Raw genomic sequence first — 26420 nt, forward strand, 5'->3', positions numbered from 1 at the left:
CAGCTAATTTCAGGGCATGAGCCCAAAAACGAGGCAGATCCAAAGCTCAAATGGACCACACCACAGGAAACAAAGGAGAATGACTGCCTACATTGAAATTTTCTTGGGAGCTATATGAAGTTTTGGATCAATCCGATATTTGTGTTTTCCCTTCATCCAGGCCCATGTGACCCTTCCAACAGGTTTGATAGCAAATAAACATCATGGTGGGCCTTAGGAAGGTTTCAGCAGTGGGCATCATTATCCACATTGTTTCATGTGGTGCGGTCTACTTGAGCTTTAGATCCGCTTCTTTTTTGGGCTCATGCCCTAAAATGAGCTCACAAAACAGATGGACAACATAGATAAACCACAAAGAGTAAGGTCACCAGGTATATTCCTAGCCACAGTTTATTACTTCTACAACAAAGACGCTTACGCTTGATCCAATGACAATGTATGAGTACCAACAAGATAATCTGTATATTCTCCTGATGAGCCCTGTCAAGAGAAATGGTTCCCATAATTACAAACTTCCATGAATATAAAAAAACATCCATTAATCTCAGCAGAAAGGCTTCGGCATGGTCCCAAATCATCGATCTAATACCAAACTAATCACAACATGATACCAGCAAACTTTTTAGAATTTATCCACTCCGACTCCGTCTCTGAGAACCTCGTAAGCATCCCTACTCCTGCTTTTCTTCATCCCAGCGGTAAAATGGATCTTCGATCCTTCGGTTGAGATTGAAGTCACTTTCACCCAAATCATCACCTTGGTCTTCAGCCCCTCGACGTCGGCCAGCTTGCCCTTCTCTAGATACCCGGTCACAGTGGTGGAGAAGCGCAAAACGGATGAGTCCTTGTAACCAACTTCGCATATCGAGGGTATGAATACGGTTAGCTTCTTGGTCTCTTCATTGAACTCGTAGTTGGTGGCATCACGGGGGAAGATGCCTATTGCTAGGTCGTAGTCTTGCAACAGCTCCGGCAATGGTTTTTGCATCTTCCCTGCAGATGCCGGAATTTCCAACAAAGAAATTATTAATTTGTTGAAAGAGAACTAATTGCAGAAGGTCGCATAAATGAACGACTTGCACTTTTCTTCACCATATACAGAAAAAGATATTGAAGTTCAACATTGAAGAATTAATGATCGTTACCATCCATTTTAGTAAGGGATTGAATTGATTGATCAGCTATCATGAAATCAAGTAGAGTAATAAATCATTGGTAATTGGGAAAAAGAGAGAAGTGTTGATACTATAGCAGAGTGACCAATAAGCCATCGTCTGTTTTTTCTCTCTCTAAAATGTGGGGAACTGGGGAATTATGGGGCCCACATGTCTGTATGACATCTAACCCATCCACAGATCCACACCACCCTGGTGATCAGACAAACCAAAAACCGGGCCCACTTCATCATCAGGTGGCCAACAAGAAAAGGTTTTTTTTTTTTTAAAGGATTTACACCACTCAAAAGCATCCAAATTCACCTGGCCTAACTGATGATTGGATCAGCCAGGTTTTCTGTTCGTCTGATCATCATGGTGGGGTGCATCTGTTGGACATGTTGGATGTCATACACATACGATGTGGGACACAGTTCTTGACAAAAATAAACAGGGGTATTTTGGTCATTTCACCCCTTTAAGTACACCTCACAGGCATTTCAATTAGTTCGAGGGATTATTTGTTAAAACCTGAATTCTGGAAGAACTTTGCAGTAAAATTCCCTAAATTGTAAACTGGGCATGCATGTCTGTCAAATCAAACCTCCAAAATGCAGGCCCACTTCAATGGGTCCTAATTAAATGTTCCATGGTCATCTTAACGGGCAATTGGTGAGCACCTAATAGGCAGTAGAATGGAAAATAGAACAGAATTCAACAAGCAAATGTCCATAATCATAGTTCACATGGTCAACCAATCTGATTTTTCGGCTATGGCCTACCTACCGTGGGTACCATGATTTGGAAGGTTCAATTTGAGTTACACGCATTCCCTGCATACAATTCTTAGTGCGTGCTCATGAAACGTTCACACTACGAGAGTAGCAAATTACTCATTATATAATAAACATGGGTTCCAATTATAATTGATTTGATTTTGACTGATCAAATTCTAACCACCAACCTTCTATGACATTTTTTTTTCCTAACCACTAGAGAAAGAAACAATAAAATAAAATTAAAACACTATCATTAGCAGAATGAAAGGAGCCAATTTACACCAACAAAAATACACACTAAAGCAGAGCAAATATACAAGTTGCTATTACGAGAAATGATACACCTTCCCACACGGACAATATGTGACATCCCAAAATCCGACACCCTGGTCGGCCAAGCCTCGATCCCGCATTCCAAGACATGACTTATGATTAAGCATTCACATTCACAAATCCACAGAGATTGCATAACACTAAACCATATATCCATAAAATATATACATTACAACAAATTATTCAATATATGTTATAATAATCTAAAATTCTCTTCTACTCTTTCTCTAGCTTCGCTCCTTTGCCTAAATCCTGCATCCTAAAATATTATCCAAGACGGAGTGAGCTTATTAGACACTCAATGGCATCATATCCAACCCAAATTTGAAATTTTCAAATTATAATAAAGGAAATATTTATGTTTAAAATATAGAAAGTGAAGGAATGTGAATTTAAATACTAAAATCGTAAAGATGTGACGAATGCAATGCAATGTTTTTTTATAAATTCATAAACAATAAATTAAATAAACATCATTTCTTAAAACACCGTACACAAGTGGATAGTCATGTTGCATTAACGCTCACGCACCGGTACCTCATGGTAAGGGACCCATTCATATATTAGCTGGTCAGACTATTGCTCCAGTTGTACATCTGACGTATATTCACGCACACACTTGTACTCATATGACATATATAAAGGAGACTTCAAAGGATCCAATGGGTTCTAGGGTTTTTCATCCAAGGGGCACGATCACCCTATTTGTTGGCTTTAGGGTATTTCATTAAAGGGACGCGATCGCCCTACTTGTTTATACTTTTAGAGTCATTCTCAGGATAGTGTGCCCGATATAGTTCTAGGTACATTCTTAGGAAAGTGCACCCAATTATATCAATCTCGATGCTCAATTAATGATAATCATGCATGTAATATGAATAGTTATTTAACAATCGCCAAGTTCCACTAAAAATATAAAATATGAAATTTATCATAGATTTCTTCTCCGACTACACACTTTTGTTATCCATAAATACTATTTCCAATTTGTATGTATCAATAATGAGCTTAAACCTTTTTTTTAATATTAATAATATAATTTTTAATTTCAAATCGATAATTCCGAAGATAATTTCATCTAATAATCAAAATTCTTAAACATAATATTTTTATTCAATTAAAAATTTTGGGTTACAAAGAAATTAATAAAGTTTAACTTAATAAAGAATAAAAATAACTTAATTCAAATTATAACTCATTTTAAATCATATTTTAATTTAAAATAGATTTATTTGAATCAATTATTTTCAAATTTTTAAAATAATAAATCTGATATAAACTAACTTAACAAAAAAATTTTATTAAATCCTAAAAATTCATAAATCTAATTAAATTGCAATCTAAACTTTTAGCTAATTTCAAACGATCTAATCTTATTCTAAATAAAATATTTCTAAAATTTAGACTAAATTTAACATAGTTTATTTAACTAAATTATTTCTAAAGTCTAACAAATTTCATCAAATTAAAATATAAGATTAATTTAAACTAATAATTATAATTATAAAATTTTGAATTTTAACAATTTGATTAGTTCATTATTTCAACTAGATAGAATTAATTTAAATAATTAAATATTCAAAATTCAGACTTTAAATCAAATTTCAACTAATTTAAAATCGTACTATAATTTAAACAAAACATAACTTCAAAATTTCAATATTGATATCATAATACAATCAATTTTCAATAATTCAAATATTAAATTTCATTGTAATCAAAATAATTTTAAATAATTCAGAATTTAGATCAAATAAAAAAATCTAATTTTAAATAGATCGATCAACAAATTTCAAATTTTTAAAATTAATAACGGAAAAGAGTTTGTATAGGAGGGGGTACATGCGAGACTCGGAAGGATATGAGAAAGAAGTGAGAAAGAAATTCAAGTATCGCATGCACCCTCGCCCATACAAATTCTTTTTTTATTCTTTTTCAAATTTTGAAATTTGTTGATTCTTCTATTTAAATTTAGATTTTTTTCATATGAATTATTTCATCTTATTTAAATTCTAATATATTGAAGTTTATTTTAATTACAATCAAATTTAATATCGAAATTATTGAATTGATTATAATTTTATATGAATTTCAAATTTTTTAAGTTTTCTTTTGTTTAGTTATAGTCTGATTTTAAATTAGTTGGAATTTGATTTAAAGTCTAAATTTAGAAATTTTAACTACCTAAATTAATTCTATCCAGTTGGATTAATGAACTAATGCAATTTTTGAAATTTGAAATTAATTAGTTTAAATTAATCTTAAATTTTAATTTGATGAAATTTTTTAAACTTTAAAAATAATTTAGTTAAATCAATTGTGTTAAATTTAGTATGAATTATACAAATATTTTATTTAAAATTAAGATTAGATCATTTGAAATGAACTTATTAAGTTTAGTTGTAATTTAATTAGATTTCTGAATTTTTATTATCTAATAAAAAATTTGTTGAGTTAGTTTATATTCAATTTTTATTTTTATTTTTTTTTGAAGATACAAGGTGTCCCCACCTCTTTTTTGAAGTGAGACTAATCTCTGCAGATACACGCAATCACCCACAACCACGTGTATCAGGTAAAGCCAAGGAGGAAAATCGAACCCTCACCTATAGGGAGCAAACCTAAATCTAATTTAAACTTAAATCTGATTTTAAATGAGTTATAATTCCCATTCTTTATTAAATTAAACTTTATTAAATTTCTTCATAACCCAATTTTTTATTAAATAAAAATAATATGCTTAAGAATTTTGATTATTAGATGAAATTACTTTAAAATTATTGATTTGCAATAAAAATTTGTATTATTAATATTTCTAAAAAAATAATTTAAGTTATTTATTAATACATACAAATTGGGAATAGTATTTAAGGATAACAAAAGTGCGTAGTCAAAAAAGAAATTCGTGATAAATTCCGTGTTTTTTATCTTAAGTGAAATTTGTCGATTGTGAAATAATGATTCATATCACATGCATGGTTATCATTTATTGAGCATCGAGATTGATATAATTGGGTGCATAGTCTTTGAAATGTCCATAAAAGTATATCAAGTGCACTACCCTAGAAATATACTTAACGGTATAAGTGATTGCTTCTCTTCTATGAAAGACTCTAAAGCTAGGAAGTAAAATGATTATGTCCATTGGGTAAAAGACCATATAACTTATTTGATCCTTTGGAGTCTCCTTTGTATACGACGTATGAGTACAAGTGTGTGTGCAAACATACATCAAAGGTATAATTGAAGCAGTAATCTGACCAGCTACGTATGGATGGGTCCCTCACCATGAAATATTGGTGCATAGGCGTTAATGCAGCGTACTCATCCACTTGACTGTAGTGTTGTAAGAGATGATGGTTATTTAAATTTATTGTTTATGGATTCATGGAAAGCATTGCATTGCACTCATCACATATTTACGATTCCAGTATTTAAATTCACGGTCCCTTACTTTCTGTATTTTAAATTTAAATATTTATTTTCTTATAATTTGAAATTTTCAAATTTGAGCCACCGAACATGTAAGCTCACTCCATCTTGGGTAATATTTCAATATGCAGGATTTAAGTAGGTAGCAAAGTTGAGCGAAGCATTAGTCGTCAACTTAATCTGAGTTACCTTTTCAATTTAGATTCATTGTTAAAAAAATACAATAAATAAATTAATAAATAAAATACAGAAAGAGTAGAAGAGAATTTTAAATTCTTGCAATAGTAATTGAAGATGTATTTTATGGATATATGATTTAGTGTTATGTGATCTCTGTAAATTTGTGAATGTGAATGCTTAAATTATAAGTCATGTCTTGGGATATGGGATTGAGGCCTAACCAACCCAGGTGCAGGATTTCGAGGCATCACCCAACACGAGGTCAATGTCTCTTAGTTTGCTTGAATACATCTAGACGTATTGCAATACGATATGTCTAGACTATAACCTTTGAATCTAGGTCATATTCCAAATATCCAAACCATTTGTATGATGAATCTCATTTTGTATGGTGGAAAGACAACAAATAAAGGTTCTCAATTGGATTATTTTAACCATTTGATAAGTTGGCTCTTTTGCTTTAAACATGAACAGTCACGATAATCTTTGTATAATCAAAGGGTTAAAATATTTAATTTGAGAGTTTTTTCGAGTATCTCATATGCATAAGGAGACCTATCAAATAGGCGGTTTGAGTCATTGAGAAAATATCGAATCGAATAGCTAGTCCCAAGTATTTTATTGCGATTAATTAGGATGTATTTGAGCAAACCTCCCCCTAACGCCTCTCTCTCGACATTCCAACTTTACCAAGAGGGGGCCTTTGACTAGTCATATAAAGTTATTGTTTGTGGGATCAAGTCTTTAATTTTCCTTGCTTCTTTTTTTTTTTCTTTTGAAAGATTAGTTTTCCTTGCTTTTAATAGAACTGACTTCGAGCAAACCTCCCCCTTAGGCCCCTCTCTCGACATTCCAATTTTGCCAAGAGGGGGCCCTTCAACTAATCAAACGACGTTATTGTCTGTGGGATCAAGTTTTTAATTTTCCTTTCTTTTTTCTTTTTCTTTTTCTTTTCCTTTTTTTTTTTTTTTTTTTTTTTTTTTGAAAGATTAGTTTTCCTTGCTTTTAATGGAAACGATTTTAGTAATCGAGAAGAAGAAGAAAACTCTGGAAGAGTAAATTCTCAACAGCCTTTTTATGAGATCCATCTTCTATGAAATACACAAACAAGGATGTTATAGCACTTCCTGAATTGTTAAAGAAAAATAGTAAATTTACATTAATAACGTACAAGCATAGAGAGAGAGAGAGAGAGAGAGAGAGAGAGAGGATGATACTAGCATACAGCTAATTTTACCAAACAAGAAAGAGTGATAGAACAAAATTTGGATTTACATGAGTTTGAAAATGATTCAAAAGCAAGCAAACCATGGGAAATGGCATCCATCGGGTTTTAAAAGTCAAATGACACAGATGGCAATAGTGAATTAGAAAGAGTCTAAGACATTGTAGTGGTGCCTCTTTGTAATCATTCTACACTTTAAGCCTAAGAAAAATATATATATATATATATACAGTAACTATACTTTTCTTAAAAGGGACACCAAGATCAGATATAAATAGACTGTATGAGTAGCATGCATGAGAATCAGTGCAACTTTAAACTAGTGATGCATACCCATATAGGCCCACTGTATGGCCCAACATATACTGATTATTTACATATTTGGGGGCCTAAATCAAGGATTATAATTTACTATTTTTGGGAGATATGATGACTGATTTAAATGTGATTGAGAATATAATCGGTACGATTGAATATATGAGCTGGTTTTAGAGATATAATTACTTTTCATGTTTCCTTTTTATTAGGCATTTACAATATTAAGGAAGATTAAATTGATTTGTAATAAATTGTGATCGATTTAAAATCAATCTCTTAGTTGTGAAAATCAATCTGTTAACAGAACTTTCCACGTGTGAATTTTCTTTAAGTTTTGTCAGAGAAGAGGTTCATATCAATAAAGTTCTCCCTCTCTACACCATTGTTGTGTGTGTGTATTGCAATTTGGGTATCGAAATCTCATTGTCTCGATAACTGGGTTGCACCAACTAGCTACCAAATTGGGAAGGAAATAACAAAGCTCGAAGTAAAAGGGTATATGCTACCAAAATTTGTTAACTCATATGCTCTCTTTCTGATGAACAAAATAATTTTTTTTTTTTAAAGCAAAACTGATTTGTGTAGCCAACTTTCACCATGAATCCAGAGAACCCGACATTTCAAGGGATGTGGTCTTTGATAGAGTGGAATGGTGGAACAAAATTTGTGTAGCCAACTTCAATTAGTTGGGATCAGTGTTCGAGTTGTCGGTATCACTACAAGTTTCGCTAGCCGGAGATAAAGATATAATATCGTTATCGCCGATAATATCGCCGATAACCGGAAATGCAGGGAAAAAGGGCGAAACATGGAGAAAATGGTGGAATTTTTCAGTGAAACTTTAGGACATGCCTAAATACACATATTTACCTATTCAGGAATGAAAAAATTGCAAAAAAGAATGCATTAAATTAGAAGTTTCCATTTAATGGGGGCTAAAAGGGATGCGTTGTCGTAAGAAATCACTCAAATAGTAACCAAAATGAGTTTATATAATACAAATGCAAGCTTACAACAATTAAGACATGCAAAAGTAAATGAATTCAAAAAAATACACATTTCTGGCCATATTTCATCCCCACACAGTGGCAAAGTGGCTCGTAATCATTGTCCGGATCCCGTGGCAGTAGTACTGTTGCCCAACATATTGGCAGTACTGTTCCCAGGTCATCCTCTGCTCGTATCAATTGAGAAACTCTCTTATGTACCTCTAATAGTCATCCTCCCCAAACTGTACGAGTATTTAGTGTAATAAGCCCAAATCATTTCAAGGGCTACGATGTTAGATCAAATCAAAATTTCATATAAGTTACAACTGAGGAAAGAGTCTGCAGATTGCTTACTGAGTAAACTTTACGGTGCCTATTATGATTTATGTACTTTATCTACTTCATCCATCATTTTAACATATAATTTAATGGCATATTGTAAAAAACGAAGCATATCCAAACCTTAGGGGCCTGTTTGATTTTCCAATCACCCAGTAAATGCACTGTAAATTTGTCTAGTGGGGCAATTCCATCAAAGATTTTTGGTGGTGTTCCATTATTTCCTATCATATGGTCCACTTAATAAATGGATAGGATTGTTTTTTTTTAAGCATACTATCATCATCATCATGGTGGGGCTCACTTAGTGTGTGGTTGGATGGCACATGCAGAGCAAGGCCGAGGATCAAAGAAGCACTAGTGAATAAGCAGGTGAATGACTTGTAGACCAAGCTTATAATTCTACCAGGACTTGTAGACGAACTACTAATCTATAATCTATTGATATTAGGAAACCTCCTGCGGTCGGAATTGTCTACAACACTTCTACTAGGCGAGTAAAACAAATGAGATCTGTTGGGCCCACTTTGTTGATAGAATACGTAAATCTACTCCATCCATCGGATGAGAACCATTATTTGAACCGTACAACGAAAAATCAGCCTCATAGAAAATTGAAGTGGGCTACACCAATTAGAACAATGTAAAATTTCACTTAAAACCACTGAGTTCACGTGGTGGGAGCCGCTTGATTTTTGTAGTAGGCTCATCTTTTTTGCATCTTAACTTCATCTCAGTGAGATAAACGTGGTTAACAGGTTTGATGAAAGATAAGCATTATGGTGAGCCTCAGCACCGATGCTTCAAGTGGACCCCACCATAGAAAATAGTGGGTACAGTGACATCCACTGTTCAAAACTTCTTAGGGGCCAACAGTAGTTTCGATGAAGCTGATATTTTTGTTTTCACTTCATCTATCTCTATGTTAACTTATGAATAGGATGGATCACAAAAATACATCACTATGGGCCCTATAAATGTTTCAACGGTAGGTGTGACGGCTCCCACGATTTTCTGTGGTGGGTCCACTTGAAATTTAGATCTATCTCATTCTCTTTGTAATGCCATAAAACGATCTCTAAAAATGGTTGGATGGTATGGATACAACACACGCATCATGGTGGGGTCCACAGAGCTTGGTGACGCCACTTCAATAGCGATTTGGCTTCTGACTTGTCAGTATCCAATCTGCGCCCATTTCAATGGCAGGGCGTTCAATCCTCCACTGCTTTTTACCGTGTGGTCCACTTGATTTTTGGATCTGTCTTATTTCTCGGATCAAGACTTACGACAAGCTCACCAAGTGGAAGGACGGTTTGGATATAACTAATACCTCATGATGGGATCCACAGAACTTAGTGACGTCACACGGTGGTAATTAAATTACTACCGTTGAAAAATTCTTAGGGACCACAGAAGTTTTAGATCAAGATTATATTTGTTTTTTCACTCCATCCAGGAGTATACGACCATATCAAGGGGTTGAATGTAAAATAAACAATACAGTGGGCCCTAGGAAGGTTTCAACGGTGGGCATCCTTAGCATCATTGCTTCCTTGAGCTTTGGATACGGCTCACTTGAGCTTTGGATACGGTTCATTTTTGGCAACATGTCCTAAAATGAAATCACAAAACGGATGGACGAGGAGGATTTCTCACAAACATCACAGTGGGCCCCACCTGAGCTTGCAGCGCAAGAATGGGAAAGGCTTTCACAGGAAATCCGCGTCCCTGATCCGCGCCCATCCGCCGCGGAAACGGATTGGATACACCCCCTGCCACCAACCAATGGCTGGTGGTCAATACTCTGTGGGCCCACCACGAGGTATGTGTTTCATCCATGCTGTCCATCTATTTTTATAGATATTTTATGTAAAAAAAAAATGAGGTATATCCCAATCTCAATTGGACCACATTACGGGAAACAGTGTTGAATCAACTTTGACCATTAAAAACTTTTTGGGGGCCATAAAGGTTTTGGAACAACCCGATCTTTGTTTTTTCCCTTCATCTGGGTCTGTATGACCTAATAAACAGATTGGATGTCAAATAAACAGTACAGTGGGCCTTAGGAGGATTTAAATGGTGGATATCCAATCACTATTATTTTCCTATGGTGTGGTCCACCTGAGACCTTTTTCCCTCTCGATTTTGGGATAAAGCCTTTCAATGATCTGTAAAAATGGATGAACGGAATGAATAAAACATTACATCAGGGTGGGCCCCACAGAGCCCTACCCGGATGGATTACAATCCGAGCGAGGGTAGGACGAAAAATCGGATTGCGTACTAAGTTAGTTAGTACCATTAGCGTACTGAGTAAACACTGTGGGGTATGTGGTCCCACCATGATGCATCTGTTTCATCCATGCCATCGGTCCATTTTTCTAGATCATTTTATGATAACAGTCCAAAAATGAGATGGATCAAAATCTCAAGTGGACCACACAATGTTGATTGAACGTCTACGGTCTACCATTAAGAACTTCTTGCGAGCTACGAAAGTTTTGGATCAAGCTGATATTTCTTTTTTCCCTTCACCCAGGTATGTAAGACCTAATCAACAGCTTGGATATCAAATAAACATTACAGTGGGCCCAGGAGGTTTTAAATGGTGGACATTTAATAACTACTGTTTTCCCGTGGTGTGGTCCACCAACGTTTTAGATCTACCTCATTCTTTGGATCAAGCTCTAAAATGATATTTAAAAATTAATGGACAGCATGGATACAACAGATGCATCATGGTGGGGCCCACGGAGCACCGACCTACACCGTCAAAGCACCGAAACCGCCCCCCCCCCCCCCCCCAAAAACAATTTCTAAATAACTTTGCAAATCCCTCTCCCCATCCAAAATTTTCAAAAATTCATCTCCTTCCCACCAATTTCTACCGATTTTCAACCCGAAAATCCCTCTCCCTCATCCCAAATTTTAAATAATAAAAAAAAAAACCTCTACTTTCCAACAAGATCTCGGCTCGCAAGCCGATTCTTTTTTGGAGAAGTTGCCAGAGGATTTTTCGATGGAAAAATAGATTTTTTTTGGGGTTGAATCTTATCGGAAAGTTGCCAATCTGCACTCAACAGCTGTGAATTCGAGTCTTCAAACAGATCGGGGCGAAAAACAGGTATTTTTTGTGTTTTTTGTTTTTGATCTCGACGATTTTATCGCCGACATCCTCTTTTTATCGATAAAGGTGGGTTGTTGGCTACAGTTCTCACCCATGGTTGGTGGGAACAGTGAAATATCGGCGACATTTCGAAAATATCGACAATGCGATATTATCGGCGAGATTATCGGCAATACCTGGCACCGAAACAAATAAATGGGGTTTCAGTATCGCTGAGCCAACAATACCGATATTATCGGCAACAATTCGATATTATCGCCGATAATTTAAACACTGGTTGGGATAAGGCTCAGATGATGTTGATTGTGATGATGATGATGAATACATTAGTTTAAGGGGAACAGATTCATGAAAGCAGCATCTCTATATTATAAGTAAATGCTAACTTTAGCCTAGAAGCAGATGATGATCTCCACAACTTTGAGTCTCAATTGAACCACCCATGGGATAACATTTCTAGAGTCAGCTTCCACAATTAATTCTTGGGTGAATGATGAGAGAGAGAGAGAGAGAATCTCAACCATTTCTCTTAAAGCCCTCAGTTCCTCCTCAATCCCATCAAATCTCCTTGCTAGCCAACAAATTTTTGGCAATGTCCTTGCTGGCCTGGAAATTTTCACCAAATATTGCCGCTTTGATCTCTAACTACACGAGTCCCAACCGCCAATGATTCCTAATGGAACTTCCATATACCGAATGGCAGTGGTTCCACCTGAATTTTTCTATGAGCTCCAAACCGTAATTTCCACCATCTTTTTCCAATGCCTTAGTATAGCCAAGGCATTTGCCGCTTGAAATCCAATTTGACAAGAACCCATTTTATCAACTACCCATTGATGACCAATGTTTTAAATATCGACGATACCAGCTGATATTTCCCACGATATATCTTGTATCCCACCCATGTGATACGAAACGCACAGATAGTGCCGATATATCCCACATGTTCGATCCGATAAGCATTTTCAATTTCTGATCCCTTTTTTTTGCTGAAATTATGTTAAATCAGTGTCAAATGGTTGCAAATCATTGGTTCTTCATATTTTGCATGAAAAATCATGGAGTTGGAGCTTTGATTTCAATATCCATTGGTTCTTCATGTTCTCCATGTTTTTTCAAAAAAAATCCTTCAACTAGCTATCAATTGAGACTAATTTCGAGTTATTTAGGAGTATTTGATGAAATGATCATCACATACACTATAATTTCGAAATTTGAGTGTAGGTGGTCTGATTTAGGAAAAATTGGGGAAATTCAAATTTTCCCCAATTTCTCCTAAATTGCTTTCAATGTTACACTCCAAACATGAAATCAAGCATGTATGATGGCTGATCTGTTGATTTGTTAAGTCCTTGTCAATTTTGAAAAATAAAAATTATTTTTTAATTAAAATTATTAAAATATTATTTTTTTCGAAACTTTCCTTCAACCAGCTGTCAATTGAGACTAATTTTGAACTATTTAGGAGTGTTTGATGAAATGATCATCACATACACTCTAAACGTTACACATTCAATTTGAATATAGTTGCATTAGTTCAGTCAGACAACGCATAGCTTAGGACCCTATACAAAGGAAACTTATTATGTACACGTCTTTTTCGAGATGTTATGATTTAGAAGTGTGTATTAAGGTCTTTTTTTTTAACAATCCTTGAAGCTTCATTAAAAAATTCAACCATTTTCCCAATGTTTCCCCATGTTTTCCAAAAAGTGCGACAAATTATCCGATACAATATCCCGTGCAATAACCGATATGTGTTTGTATCACAAGGGTGCGATGCTGATATTTCGAACACTGTTGATAACATCATTAAGTTTCTCCTATGGTGCCAAGCCAAGAACTTGTTGAAGAAATCTTTCTCCTTCCAACAACCCCAGAAAATAGCAAAGGATAGTATTCTCCAAAGAGTTTTCCTTCCCAACCTTTGAAAACTTCAGCCTAGTTCCTTTACACGCTCATGAGATTCTAAAAGAATTGAAAATCCGTCTCTATACTTGAAGCCCTTTTACAAATCCAGCCAGGCTTAAAATAGGCTGGTCCAGCCCATTGACAGTATTTAAGAGGGGCCCGGAGTCAAACCATCGACCTCCCAGTTTAAAGATTGGGATCCTAAGCACTCCACTATAGGTCCTACTGACTCATGACAGGTACCATTTTATAGTCAGGATCCTAAGCACTGTACAATAGGTGCTACCAACTCATGACAAGTACCATTTTATATAGTTACATATGCATCACGTCACATGTTGGACCATTTGAGACCGAACTGCTGATAGAAACAGGTCAAGCTACAGTCAGGTATTATGACATGGCATTAAACTTTCATCTCTCACCCAAATGTCCTTCCAAAACTGTATTCCTCACCCCCAGTTTAAATTCAATCCCTCTCTTGGAATTTACCCACTTTTTCAATATATCCTGCAATTCTCTTCAAGATTGTAGTTCTTGAGGAAAAGAAACTGGACATGGCTGATTTTTAGGGTTTACAACCCACTTGGGTTTTCTTCCTGCATCACCAAGCCAGTATTTCATACCCCATGCATCAGAAGCAGGGAGAAGCAACCTCAGAAACTTTTTGGCAGGTAAACCATGATTCAACCCATGATCTCCATGCCACAACCCACAGGTATAACCTTTAGGGTTTACTTATCTATGCACATGCAGGAGTGATGACTTAATAAATCAAATAAAACATTGACTGAGCGGTTAAAATATTCCTACTGGAACACCTTACGATGTTGAAGCATTTTGTGCTTTTTTCTTAGTTTTTTGGTAGGAATATTTTCTTTTGGAAGATGAGACACCAAGATTCAGAGATTTAAGTGTCCCATCTTCAATTAGCATTTTGTTCAAATAGCCAAAAAAGAAATGGCAACATTGTTGCTTGCCAGTTGTACTGTCTATCCAAGCTAGGATTCAATTTACTGCCTGGCAAACCAAAACAAACCAAATGATCTTAATGTTCTGGTCATTTTAATAAGATCACTGATACACATAATAATAGTAACAACAACAAAAAAATAATGTCAGATATCTGAATATTCCAGTATTAATGAATTCTCCAATCCCCAAATTTTCATGGAAGTGGACAACTTTATGCTCTGAAAACAGGAGTGACAATATATGTAAGTAATTCATCTTTCTTCCCTTGATAGCAAACTTTTCCTTAAGCATATCTTCGAGCAAGGACCAAAGAATTCCTATTAACTTTGTGATGATGATATTCCAATCAACAAATAATTAATAAATAAATAAAGGACAATTAGGACTGATAAACGGAGAAGAACAAAAAAAAAAAAAAGGACAATGAACATGGAAATGCTCGGAAAACAGGAATGACAATATATATGCAAGTACTTCATCTTTCTTCCCTTGTTAGCAAACTTAAGCATATCTTCGAGCAAGGACTAAAGAATTCCTATTTACTTTGTGATGCTAATATTCCAATCAACAAAATAATAAATAATAAATAAATAAAGTAAAACAAGGATGGATACGGAGAAGAACAAAAAAAAAAACAAAACGAGACAATGAACAGATATTCAAAAGTGAGAAGATGAATGGAAATCACCTTTGAGTTTATTAACCAACCATTTTGCCCCGCCTTCGATGCTGCTAGACAATGACTAATTTCATAGCAAGACGACTATGTCAGGAGAATATTAAGATTATAAAATAATATGAAATAACTGGACAGAATGAAGAAAGATACAACAAAATATGGCTAAAATAGTTGAGCACGATCAACATTTGCATCCAGCTATCATAGTTATGCAAGAGCATCTTAATAAGATACTTCAACACAGTGAAATTCTTATAATTTATAGGCCACTAGAAATTGCCTTCTCTAGGATCCGGTCCAACAGGGCAACCAGTCATATTAATAGAATGATTATAAATATGACCAACCTGAACAACAAATTAAGATAATAGACACAAACAGGCTTAGGCACGCAAAATGTGTCAGCATTGATAAGAAAGACAAAACATGGACAAAAGTGGGTAAAGATTAATAAAGAGAGACACTAAGAAGAATTAAGTGGAAGTGGGCCCTGCAAAGAACCAAAAGCACTACATTGCGCTGGCACTCTCAACAAGAGGATATCATGGGGCCATGGGGACTTTGTAGCCTTTGGCTTTTTCATTTTTATTGTGTAGTTCTTTAGCCTCATTCGAGCAGCCATGGTGCCTGCTGTGTTGTATTGCTTTGTTTTTTCTTTTTTGGTTTTTAATTATATTAATCATTCGCCAAAAAGAAGAAGAAGAAGATGCCATGTGACTGACTAACAAGCACAAGCAAGTTAATAAAAGGGAAGGGGTCAAGTTTTATTCATGGTGTGTAGGCCGTTACGTAAAGGTAACGGTGGCAACGTTACACGTTACCAGGTCCTAAAGGCCATAACGGCCATTACGGAAAAATAAAAAATAAAAATGACCCATAAAGGCCGTTAAAGCCCCCCATAACGGCCCATTATGCCCCACATAAAAGCCGTAATGGTCCATTACGGGGCCAATACAGGTTCTTTGGATTATTTTTTTTCAATAAAAAAAGAGACCGTAAGGGCCGTTACGGGAGCCATAACAGCCGTTACAACCTGTCTTGTAAAGTTAGCTATGGTGGCCATCATGGCCACCATAACCGTTACAAAATACCTTGGACTTTTACTAAAGACACTATTAGGATTTTAACCAAATGTGTGGCACTACTTCCAAGGTTTTATGAAACATCATAATACACCTGTCAGTGGGAAAAGCAACTCTGCATTGAGTCATAGATGTCTGATGACGACCGTTATTTTCTCAACAACAGCTGTTACTTGTGAAAATGACTTTTTTCCTTAACACAGTGGCGTTATGTTATGGAATATTATGCCATCTTTATAATAAAACTGTTATTTTCCTGTAGTCCCCACCTTTTCAGGTCCCAATTTCCCCGTCTTCCATTTCATGATAGCTATTATTACTATATAATGGTAATGCCGATCGGCCGTTATAAATTGATAATCCTTTTTTAAAACATTGATTATGTGATGCTATTGGGAAATAATAGGAGTCAGTTTTAAAAACCCCCAACAAGTAATATACTCTAACATTGTCTTTGATGGAAACACTCAAGGATTCTAAATAGAAACAAGTTACCAGCTTAAGCATGCTGAAGTTACAACTACTACATGCAGAAAGACTTGCCATGCTAGGGTATGTGTATATATTGAGGCCAGATTAACCATTTATCATTTTTCCGATATAGGGAAGTTTCATGCCCAACTATTTGTACATGAAAATTCATGTTACTAGTTGCTTTTGGTCCCCACCATGTTGTCTGTATGGCATGAAACCTGTCCAACAGGGTCACCCCACTATCCAGTATGGACCCCCTAGAAATCAGGGCTTACGTTCATCAGGTGGCTTCACCATAGAAAACAGTGATCAACCACCCAAATACGATCGGCCTGTTTTGGGGGCGTCTAATTTTTATCATGGGGCAACCTTCTTGGACGGGTTGGCTGCTGTACATACATGAAGCTGAGAGAGAGAGTCTTTTCATTGTCATTTGTATTTTAACCTTCTACATGATAATGAACAGCAAAAACTCCCTAGTAACAAGGGCAACCACGACACTACCTTTTTGCCTAAGAGCTCTTGCATTAGCCTCCATTGAGATATGACCAAAAGAAATTCTCAAATCCGAAAATTCCAAAATCTCAGCAAGAATGAAAGAAAAACTCCATGAGCGTGGACCTATTTGATGCCGCCTAATAACAACAATTTGCGAATTATTTTATAGAACAGGAGAGAGCGACCATAGAAAACTATGGATTCTTCCACCTTCTAATCACTACTCGTTTTGAACCCCACTTTCTACAACCTCATAATAATTTCCCATATGTTACATGATTGATGAAAGAGAGATAAGAAGAAAAGGGGAGAAAGAATGAGAGGAAGAGAAAACGAGAAATTAGGGTTTGCATGCCTCCCCTCTCTTGTTTATAAACATGATTTTCAATAACTACAATACTGCTATTAATAACAGAAGCAAGAATATCCATTATGTCGATGGCTGTGTAGGGCCATAGAACAACCCATATCCGATAATGCTCCCCCTCAAGTTAGGGCATACATATCATGAATACCCAACTTGACAAAGAGACAATCTAGTTGAGTACTTTTGCAAACATACCTGCCAGTTGATCTCAGGACTTTGAATACCATGCAAATTTTCTTACTAGCAACTTTTTCTCTCGGATGAAGTGGCAATCAACTTCGATGCGCTTGGTCCTCTCACAATAGATGTTAGTTGACAATATAAGAGGCTACTTGATTATCATAATACAACCTCATGGGAACTCAACTATAAACCCCAAGTTCTCACATCAATATTCGTAGCCAAATGAGTTCACATGTTGAATGGGCCATTGCCCTATATTATACCTTAGCACTTGAAAGGGCCGTAACACTTTGCTTCTTACTCTTCCAAATAACAAGGTTGCCACTTACAAAAGTATAATAGCCAGGTATAGATCACCTATCAGATGAAGAACCAGCCTAATCTACATTAAAATATCCTTCCACTTGAAAATGATCATACCACTTGTAGAGGATTCCATGACCAACAGCTACCTCTAAATAACTGAGGAAAACAAACACAACCTTATAAGAGACCTAGGGAGCCTACATAAATAGGCTAAACACGTTGATGGGATATGTAATATTAGGTTGCGTAATCATTAGATAAATTAATTTTCCAATTTTAGATAATTTCCCAACAAATTGACGATATCTCCCTGTATCGTCAACTAACTCATCCTGATTCACACTAAGGTTTTTATTTGTATCCGCAGGAGGTTCGACGAGCTTGGGTCCTAGAAGACTTATATCATCCAGTAAATCCATCACATATTTTCGTTGTGACAAGCAACGTATTCAAAATCAATTATGTAATGGCCGTTACGTAACGGTAACGGTCATAACCGTTACGCGTTACGAGGTCGAAACAGCCATAACGGCCGTTACAGAAAAACAGGCCTTAACGGTCCGTAACGGCCTGTAACGCCCCGTAACAGTCTAGTAACAGTTTTTTCAAAAAATAAAAAACGGTCGTAACAGCCGTTACAGCCCGTATCATAACGGTAACGGTGGTGCCCGCTACGGCCACCATTACCGTTTTGGAACACCTTGGACTGACAACTTAATGCCCTCCTAGGCCTGGTCACACCTCAGTGCCCAAGAAATACCAAAGATGACCTAAGTCCTTCATAATTCATATAGAAATGTTGTTGTAAGAATTTCTTCTTGTCAAAACATATATTGTCACTACCTTCACGATGATGTTTCGTATAAAAATGTTATTGTAAGAATTTCTTCAGCTTGTCAATGCCTATACTGTTAGTCTATCACTACCTTCATGATGATGCCATCTACAGATACAACCAACATAATAGTGCACATCCCACTTCGCCTTACAAAAACAGTGGTCAACCTAGCTACATTTCATCACAAATTCGAACACCGGCTTACGGAACTTATCGAACCAAGCTCTTTGAAACTATTCCAACCCATAAATTGATTTCTTGAGAAGGCATACCTTATCTAACTCTCTTTAGCAACAAACCCAAGTGATCACTCCATGTAAACTTCTTCAACCGGATTTCCATAAAGAAGAGCATTCTTAACATCAAGCTAATAGAGTGGCCAATGCAAATTTGCAGCAAAGGAAATAGCCACACGTACCAAGTGAAGCATTGCCACATGTGAGAAGATCTTTGAATGGTCGACTCCAAGAGTCTGAGGAACCCTTCCGTAACAATGGAAGAACTTGCTTGAATTAAAAGACGTAGACTTTACTTATTCATTTTTTCACAAACACCAAATCATATTGTTTATCATTGACAAATTAGAAAAGTTGGAGAGTTGAGAGATCTTCATCTCAATGAGAAGCTAAACACTGTTATACTCGGATCCTTCAAGTCTCAGGGGTTTGAGTCAAACATTATGATATTGTTCATCAGCCAAACCTAACTCGGTCACCCCATGGTCTAAGTGAAATGGCCATTCTGCTTTCTTTTTTCTTTTTTTATGTTGGGGAGGGGGGTTTGTGTTGGAGTACATGATAAGTGGCAGTGTTTACTGTTCACAAGAAAGAATTGCTTCTAAAATATTTAACTTTCTGTAAACATCATACAAAATTCAGAATCAAACAAATTCTCCTCTAATGTTTCGCAAGACATTCTCCCAATCCAAATGCCCAATCAATTGGAGGATCCTAAGCACACAACCAATGAATTGGTTATGGATGGTAGAAAGGAATGCTAGAAGGACAATCCAACATGCTTTGGAGAGTTACAAAGATATCATTATTAGCAATTGGTGTGACATAAGGGGCACACTTAGTTGCACTCTCATTTTTAGACAAAACCTTAGGGGTTGTCACCTTATCGAGAGCTTGTGTGCATGCTTAAGAAGTGTACATCAACTGGAGAAAAATGACTTCGGGGTTTGGTAGTCTCCATACTTCCAAGGCAAACCTTTTGCTTCTTGCCTCGTTGGATTTGCCAATTTCCATGCATTTAAACATGTAGGAAACTCTATTTCCCAAATAGTTGAATCATTTATTTGGGCAATCCCTTATTTTTGGATCCTTGCTCTTGACGATCTCCCAAAAGGCATGGTTATACAATCATTAGGTGGGCCACGCCATATAAAACAATGCATGGCCACCCAAACACCTTATTGTAGCATGGCAGCCCACATGATGGTTGGATGGGTGGCGTGCCATGCCATACACACACCAAAGTAAGCCCCACACCTAGAAGTGTTGTAGAATAAGCCTATTCTACAACATCGCATAGGAACCAGCCTCCCAAGGGATGGGGGGGAGGGGAGGGGGGGATATGAAATATTCCAAAAGAAAACCCTAAATCTTCATCCAAAATGGAATAGAACTCGTTACGAGATACTATAGGCAAGAATACACCTCTATCGAACTTTAGAATAGATTCTATATATACATAATACAAATAAAGAGATCCACAGACATACAAACTTGAAAAGGGAGATTCAATTTTCTTATTTGCTTCAGTTCCAATGCTCTTGAAAATACGACCATTAGATCCTCTTATAGGTCCGGTTGATCAACTAAAATCTTGTCGTGGATCACTAGAATCAAAAGGGCAAAATTTTAGGCCAAAGGTGAAGTGCAGTAGAGGGATTAAACACTCGGGGCTTTAGAAATTTGAAAGCCTAATGTTTTATAAAGCTAGCCATGTTTTATAAAGCTAGCCTCTTGTACTAGTTTTACACCATTTAAGAATGGTTGTAACTTTACACTTGGCATGCAATACAGATGATTATAATCAACGTTCGAAATATCGGTATCGCGTTATGTATCGCACCCTTGGGACACGAATATAATGCAGGGGCATTTTCACACCGGGCTCGAGTGGGGCTGCCTGTGGGAAGCAGGGGCACACTCGGGGTGGGCAAGGCCCACGGGGGAGGTCTCGTGTTCGAGACTCCTCACCAAGGGTGATTAATGCACATTTCACACCAGGCTCGAGTGGGGTAGCCTGTGGGATGCGGGGACACACTTGGGGTGGGAGGCCCGTGTGAGGCGGTACCCATGTGATTTGGGGCCCATGAGGGGGCTTCGGCCGGGGTCCTAACCCATGAAATGTGGGACCTAGGATATGAGATAAATGGATTAATTCACCATGCTCCAACAATTCGAGCTTTTAAAGCAAGTGGTTAATTGTCCTACATCAGAATACGTATCGGTTATCGCATGGGATATATCAATTGTATCGCGTAATGTATCATTGTTATTAGAAACATGGGAAAACATTGGGAAATTGATCGAATTTTTCAATGAAATTTCAATGCTTGTTAAAAAAGGCATCAATACACACTATTAAATCAAAGCATTATAATAATAAATAAATAAATAAATAAAAACAAGTGCACATAATAGGTTTTCTTTGTATGGGGTCTTAACCTATGTGTTGTCTACCTAAATTGATGCAAGTATATTCAAAGAATACTCATATAATTTATAAATGTAAGACGACGTGTGGAAACACAAGGAATACATTCAAAAATCGAAAATGCTCACAAGATTGAACATCTGAGATATGTGATATATCCCATTACTTGTGTATTTCATATTGCACAGATGGGATACAAGATATATCGTGGGATATATCGACCGATATCGTCGATACTCAAAACATTGGTTATGATTGCCTAATAGGTGTAAATCCAAAGATACACTCCACCCACAGAAGACCCACATTTTGGACAATCTAGACAGCTATACTTTAGTGCCATGTTTGAGGAGGATGAGCTGCCACCATATTTTGATGGATTGTTGAACTAACATTTCTTTTCAAAGGCGATTGTTGAACTAACATAAAGGTCTTAAACCAAAACAAAAAGAAAAAAAAAAAAAAAACCTAAGTTTTAAAGGTTAAAAACAAAATTTGTTGCAGAATATGCTATTTATGCTCCACACTACATATTTTGTAACATACACTGCTCACCAAATAACGTACACTATAGAGTAAAATGCTATCTTCAAGCGCTACATAGCGCAAGAATTACATTACGTAGCATACTGTACACTATGTTGTGCTACGCACGCTATTTAAAGCATTGGCGATTGAAGGTTCAACGAGGAGAAGACCTAACATGACTTGAATTTGGGTGATGAAAAAACATATGAAGGCTTGTAAACTTATTGTGGATGCGATCTTAGATAAGAATGGTTGGCGAAACACGATTCGTAGAAGATTGACGCCAAATAGGAAGGATAATGCCATGATGATGGCTTGCTTCATGCGTTAGAGGGACCATCAGATTAATACAGACATGTAACGAAAGATAGAGATGGTCTAGGTAACGTGGAGAACTTTGATGGAGGTTAAAGGGCCTGAAAGGAGGATGCAAAGAAGACCTAAAAGGAATTTGCTCAAGGAAGTGAGAAGGGTTATGAACTTGTTATTAAAAGGATAATGTTCTGCCTATGTAGGCCATTATGTAAAGGAAACAATCACCCCTGTTATGCGGGGATGAATTGTCTATGATGAGAAAAATGGGCAATATCAGCCAATACAGGCCGACATACCCCTCATCGCACCATTACAAGACTAATATGGTCATTATAGGCCAATACGGCCATGAAGGCCCATTATGAGAGTATTTATTTTCAATTTTACTCTCGTTTTTCCACTTCTTTATTCATTTCAACCATGAAGGAATCTTAGAAACTAAATTTAAATAAGATCTAGGCCTATTTTGAGGATCAAAACACAAAATTTGAGTGGGATTTAACGAACCGAAACAGTGAACTTTTTAGGAAATACTAAATGAAGGGATTAACCATCATTTTTTTGTCATTTTCCATCATTTTTTATTGTAATTATGCATGACGGGCCCAAATCCAATAAATCATGCTTAATTTGTGATTGATAAGGGCCTATTTGGTCGACTTACATTGCTTGAAAAATAGCATTCTTACCAAAGAATGGCCCTTTACACCTTAAAAACATTTCCCAAAAAAAGAAACATATTTGGGATCCTCACATTTTTTAGAATTTTACCAACAACTTGAGATTTTTTTCTCATAAAAATTAAGTCTTTCTTCTTTTAAAGGTAACAATATTTTATTAAGAAGGCGCCAAGATGGGACAAAGAATTACACCCTTAGAAGAAAGGAAAAATTACAATCCTCCATTGCCTTTATACTAGAGGCAATGGAGGATTATGTATGACGGGCCCAAATCCACTAAAGCATGTTTGATTTGTGTTTGATAAGAGCCTAGTTGGTCAACTTACATTGCCTAACAAATAGCATTCTTACCAAAGAATGGCCCTTTACACCATTAAAAACATTTCCAAAACCAAAAAAAAACATATTTGGGATCCTCACATTTTTTAGAATTTTACAAACAATTTGAGATTTTTTTCTTATAAAAATTAAGTCTTGCTCCTTTTAAAGGTAACAATATTTTATTAAGAAGGCGCCTAGATGGCGCAAAGAATTACACCCTTCGAAGAAAGGAAAAATTACAATCCTCCATTGCCTTTATACTAGAGGCCCATTCGACTACAAAGAAACACTCTTCTTTGTTTCCCAAACACAACACCATGCCAAGCCAGGATTAAGTCGCCAATTGATCTCGGCATCACCCATGGCACCTTGAACAGACTAAGGAAGCTTGTATCTTTCGAGCAAGAGCAATGCATGAAGAGGTGGTCAACTCTCTCCGCATTAGCCATGCACAACATGGCACACATTGGGAATTACCATTGACCATAAAAACCAGCTACCATAAGGTTGTATCGATCGACACTGAGGCCGCATTAGCAGATACAGTCCGTATTGTATCAACCAACTTGCTGATACCATTACTTAATACCATGGTTATGAAGTCTTGTAAAATTGTTGAGGATAGGGACTTGGAAAGAAATGGTAATGTAACACAATCCAAATCATAAATACTTGGTACAAGGCTATAACAACAATGATGATGATTTGGTTCATGTGATGGGAGGTGGAGTTGGTTCGACCACTTTATCCATGCAAGATAAAGGAGTCATTTCTTTCGATTTTTTTTATATCCATTGGGTGTTGATACCATCGACAAAAGAAGTGACCGAAGTGGTTGATGGGTGGGGCTCCAGTCCTACTCTTCCTAGAGGGAAAATCTATTGGAAAATGGCCCCTTCATGATAATGCGGGGCATCTGGCAGGAAAGACAAGTACACTTCACAAACTAGGTGAAATAAATGGAAAGTGCCAGACATACAATAACCAACTCCCATTCCACCCCCCTAAAATCTGATGGCAGCTTGCCTAGCAATCCTAGTCCTGCAGGGGTTACAGGCCTCCTTAGAGATAATTTAGGAGTTGGCCTTTCCCCTTCCTTTCTCAATCAAAGATCCAAATGAGGGGAAAGCCAGAGCTCTTCACCAAAGCCTTCTCCTCTTCAACTCTTTCTTTCATCAACTTTCTAGCTCCTCTTCTTTGGGGCCTTCGATTGTGGTAGGATTTTAGGACCAAGTCGGCATCCACTTCTACGCCAATATTGCCTACTTTTCATTTCTATCAAGATTTGGAATGTGTTCTTGATCTTCCCGGTCCTTTTACTATGTCCCATATGGAGTGACAAAAGGCTCGCTTGCTATCAGATCCTCATTGCCTCTCTCCCTCAAACTGTTAAGTGTTATTGTATTTTCCTTTTTTTCTTCCAAATAAAGCTTCTTACCAACAATAAGCCCACCAAATCATATTGCTTCAACCTTCCAATTCATGCCATTTTGATACCACAACCTATCCATGGTGCAGCCCAGCATAACACCATTGATATTAACCCATCCAGAGTGGGACCCACCAAATGGAAGTGCCCGAACCGCACGACCTTGTCCCATGGGCCTGATTCCTCGTGTGGCACATGAAAAGCAGCCGTTTTGCTTCAGACATAATTATATGCTTCGTAAATGCAATGGATGAGCTATCACTTGGTGAATTTTCCAAGAAACACCGCATCGGACATAACTACATGCTTCATAAATGCAATGGATGAGCTGTTGCTTGGTGAATTTTCCACGAATTCGAAGATGGAATCGAATCATCGATTAAACCCGCAAACATTGAGTGGCAGTATTGAATTTTCCAATTACCAAAATAAGCCACAGAAGATTGGCGCTGAAACTGACATTAGAGTTTTCATTGATAGAAACATACATTCCCAATTGCAGACATCTGAATTTCAAACATGATTACAATTAAATGAGGGAAATTCAAGGCAATGAGAAGATGGGAATAGAAACTAAACGAGGAGATAGTGGAGATTCTAAAAGAAATTTAAATCATGGAAGGAAAGGGAACCCTAATTGGGGGAATTTGGAAGAGAGAGAACGTACGTTGATGTCATCACCGACAGAATTGATCTCTTTGTTGGCTTTCTTGCTGAACCAGTAACTCCCCGCCTTGTTCAGGATCTGATCCATCTGGATTCGTGCTCCACGCGATGGACGGACGAGATCGACTGCGCAGATATTGAAGACCCTCTCTCTCTCTCTCTCTCTCTCTCTCTCTCGCGGTTGGAGAGAATTCTGAGGAGAGAGCTCCCGGTCTGTCTCCACAATTCAGAATGCCCTCCTCCTATTTTTAGTTTGGAAAAATGCTTTGATACTCTGGCGATGGATGATACGCAGGCACTAATATTTTGAACTGCCACGTAGAGTGGGTCCCAGAATTTAATCGGTTGAACATAAGTCAATGTATGCCTTGTATCAGGTATCATGGGCAGCCGGACTATTAAATAACTCCCCGTTTGAGTTTGGACCATAGCTTTACTCTAGCGGTGTACAATCCTTAATACACGAGCACTTGTTGTATACGCGGCAAATATTATCTCTATCTCGAATTAAATAGTTCCAAAATCATATTAATTGGACAAAGACACCTGTGTTAATGAGAGGGCGATTGCATGGGAACCAGAAAATGGTGGACCACTTATTTATTCATTGTTGTTTTAT

At 36.7% G+C, this 26420-nt stretch overlaps 1 protein-coding gene across 1 annotated transcript; it reads right to left on the reverse strand.

The window, feature by feature from the left end:
• Window positions 1-345: 345 nt before the first annotated feature.
• Window positions 346-26034, reverse strand: LOC131253428 (uncharacterized protein At5g01610-like). The gene is made up of 3 exons (XM_058254415.1): window positions 25803-26034; window positions 15457-15511; window positions 346-993 (listed from the first exon to the last, which is right to left on the reverse strand). The coding sequence occupies exons 1-3, from the start codon at window positions 25887-25889 to the stop codon at window positions 623-625; spliced, it is 513 nt and encodes a 170-aa protein (XP_058110398.1). The 5' UTR covers window positions 25890-26034; the 3' UTR covers window positions 346-622.
• Window positions 26035-26420: the final 386 nt, after the last annotated feature.

This window comes from Magnolia sinica, chromosome 8, assembly GCF_029962835.1.
Source record: "Magnolia sinica isolate HGM2019 chromosome 8, MsV1, whole genome shotgun sequence".
NCBI lineage: Eukaryota > Viridiplantae > Streptophyta > Magnoliopsida > Magnoliales > Magnoliaceae > Magnolia > Magnolia sinica.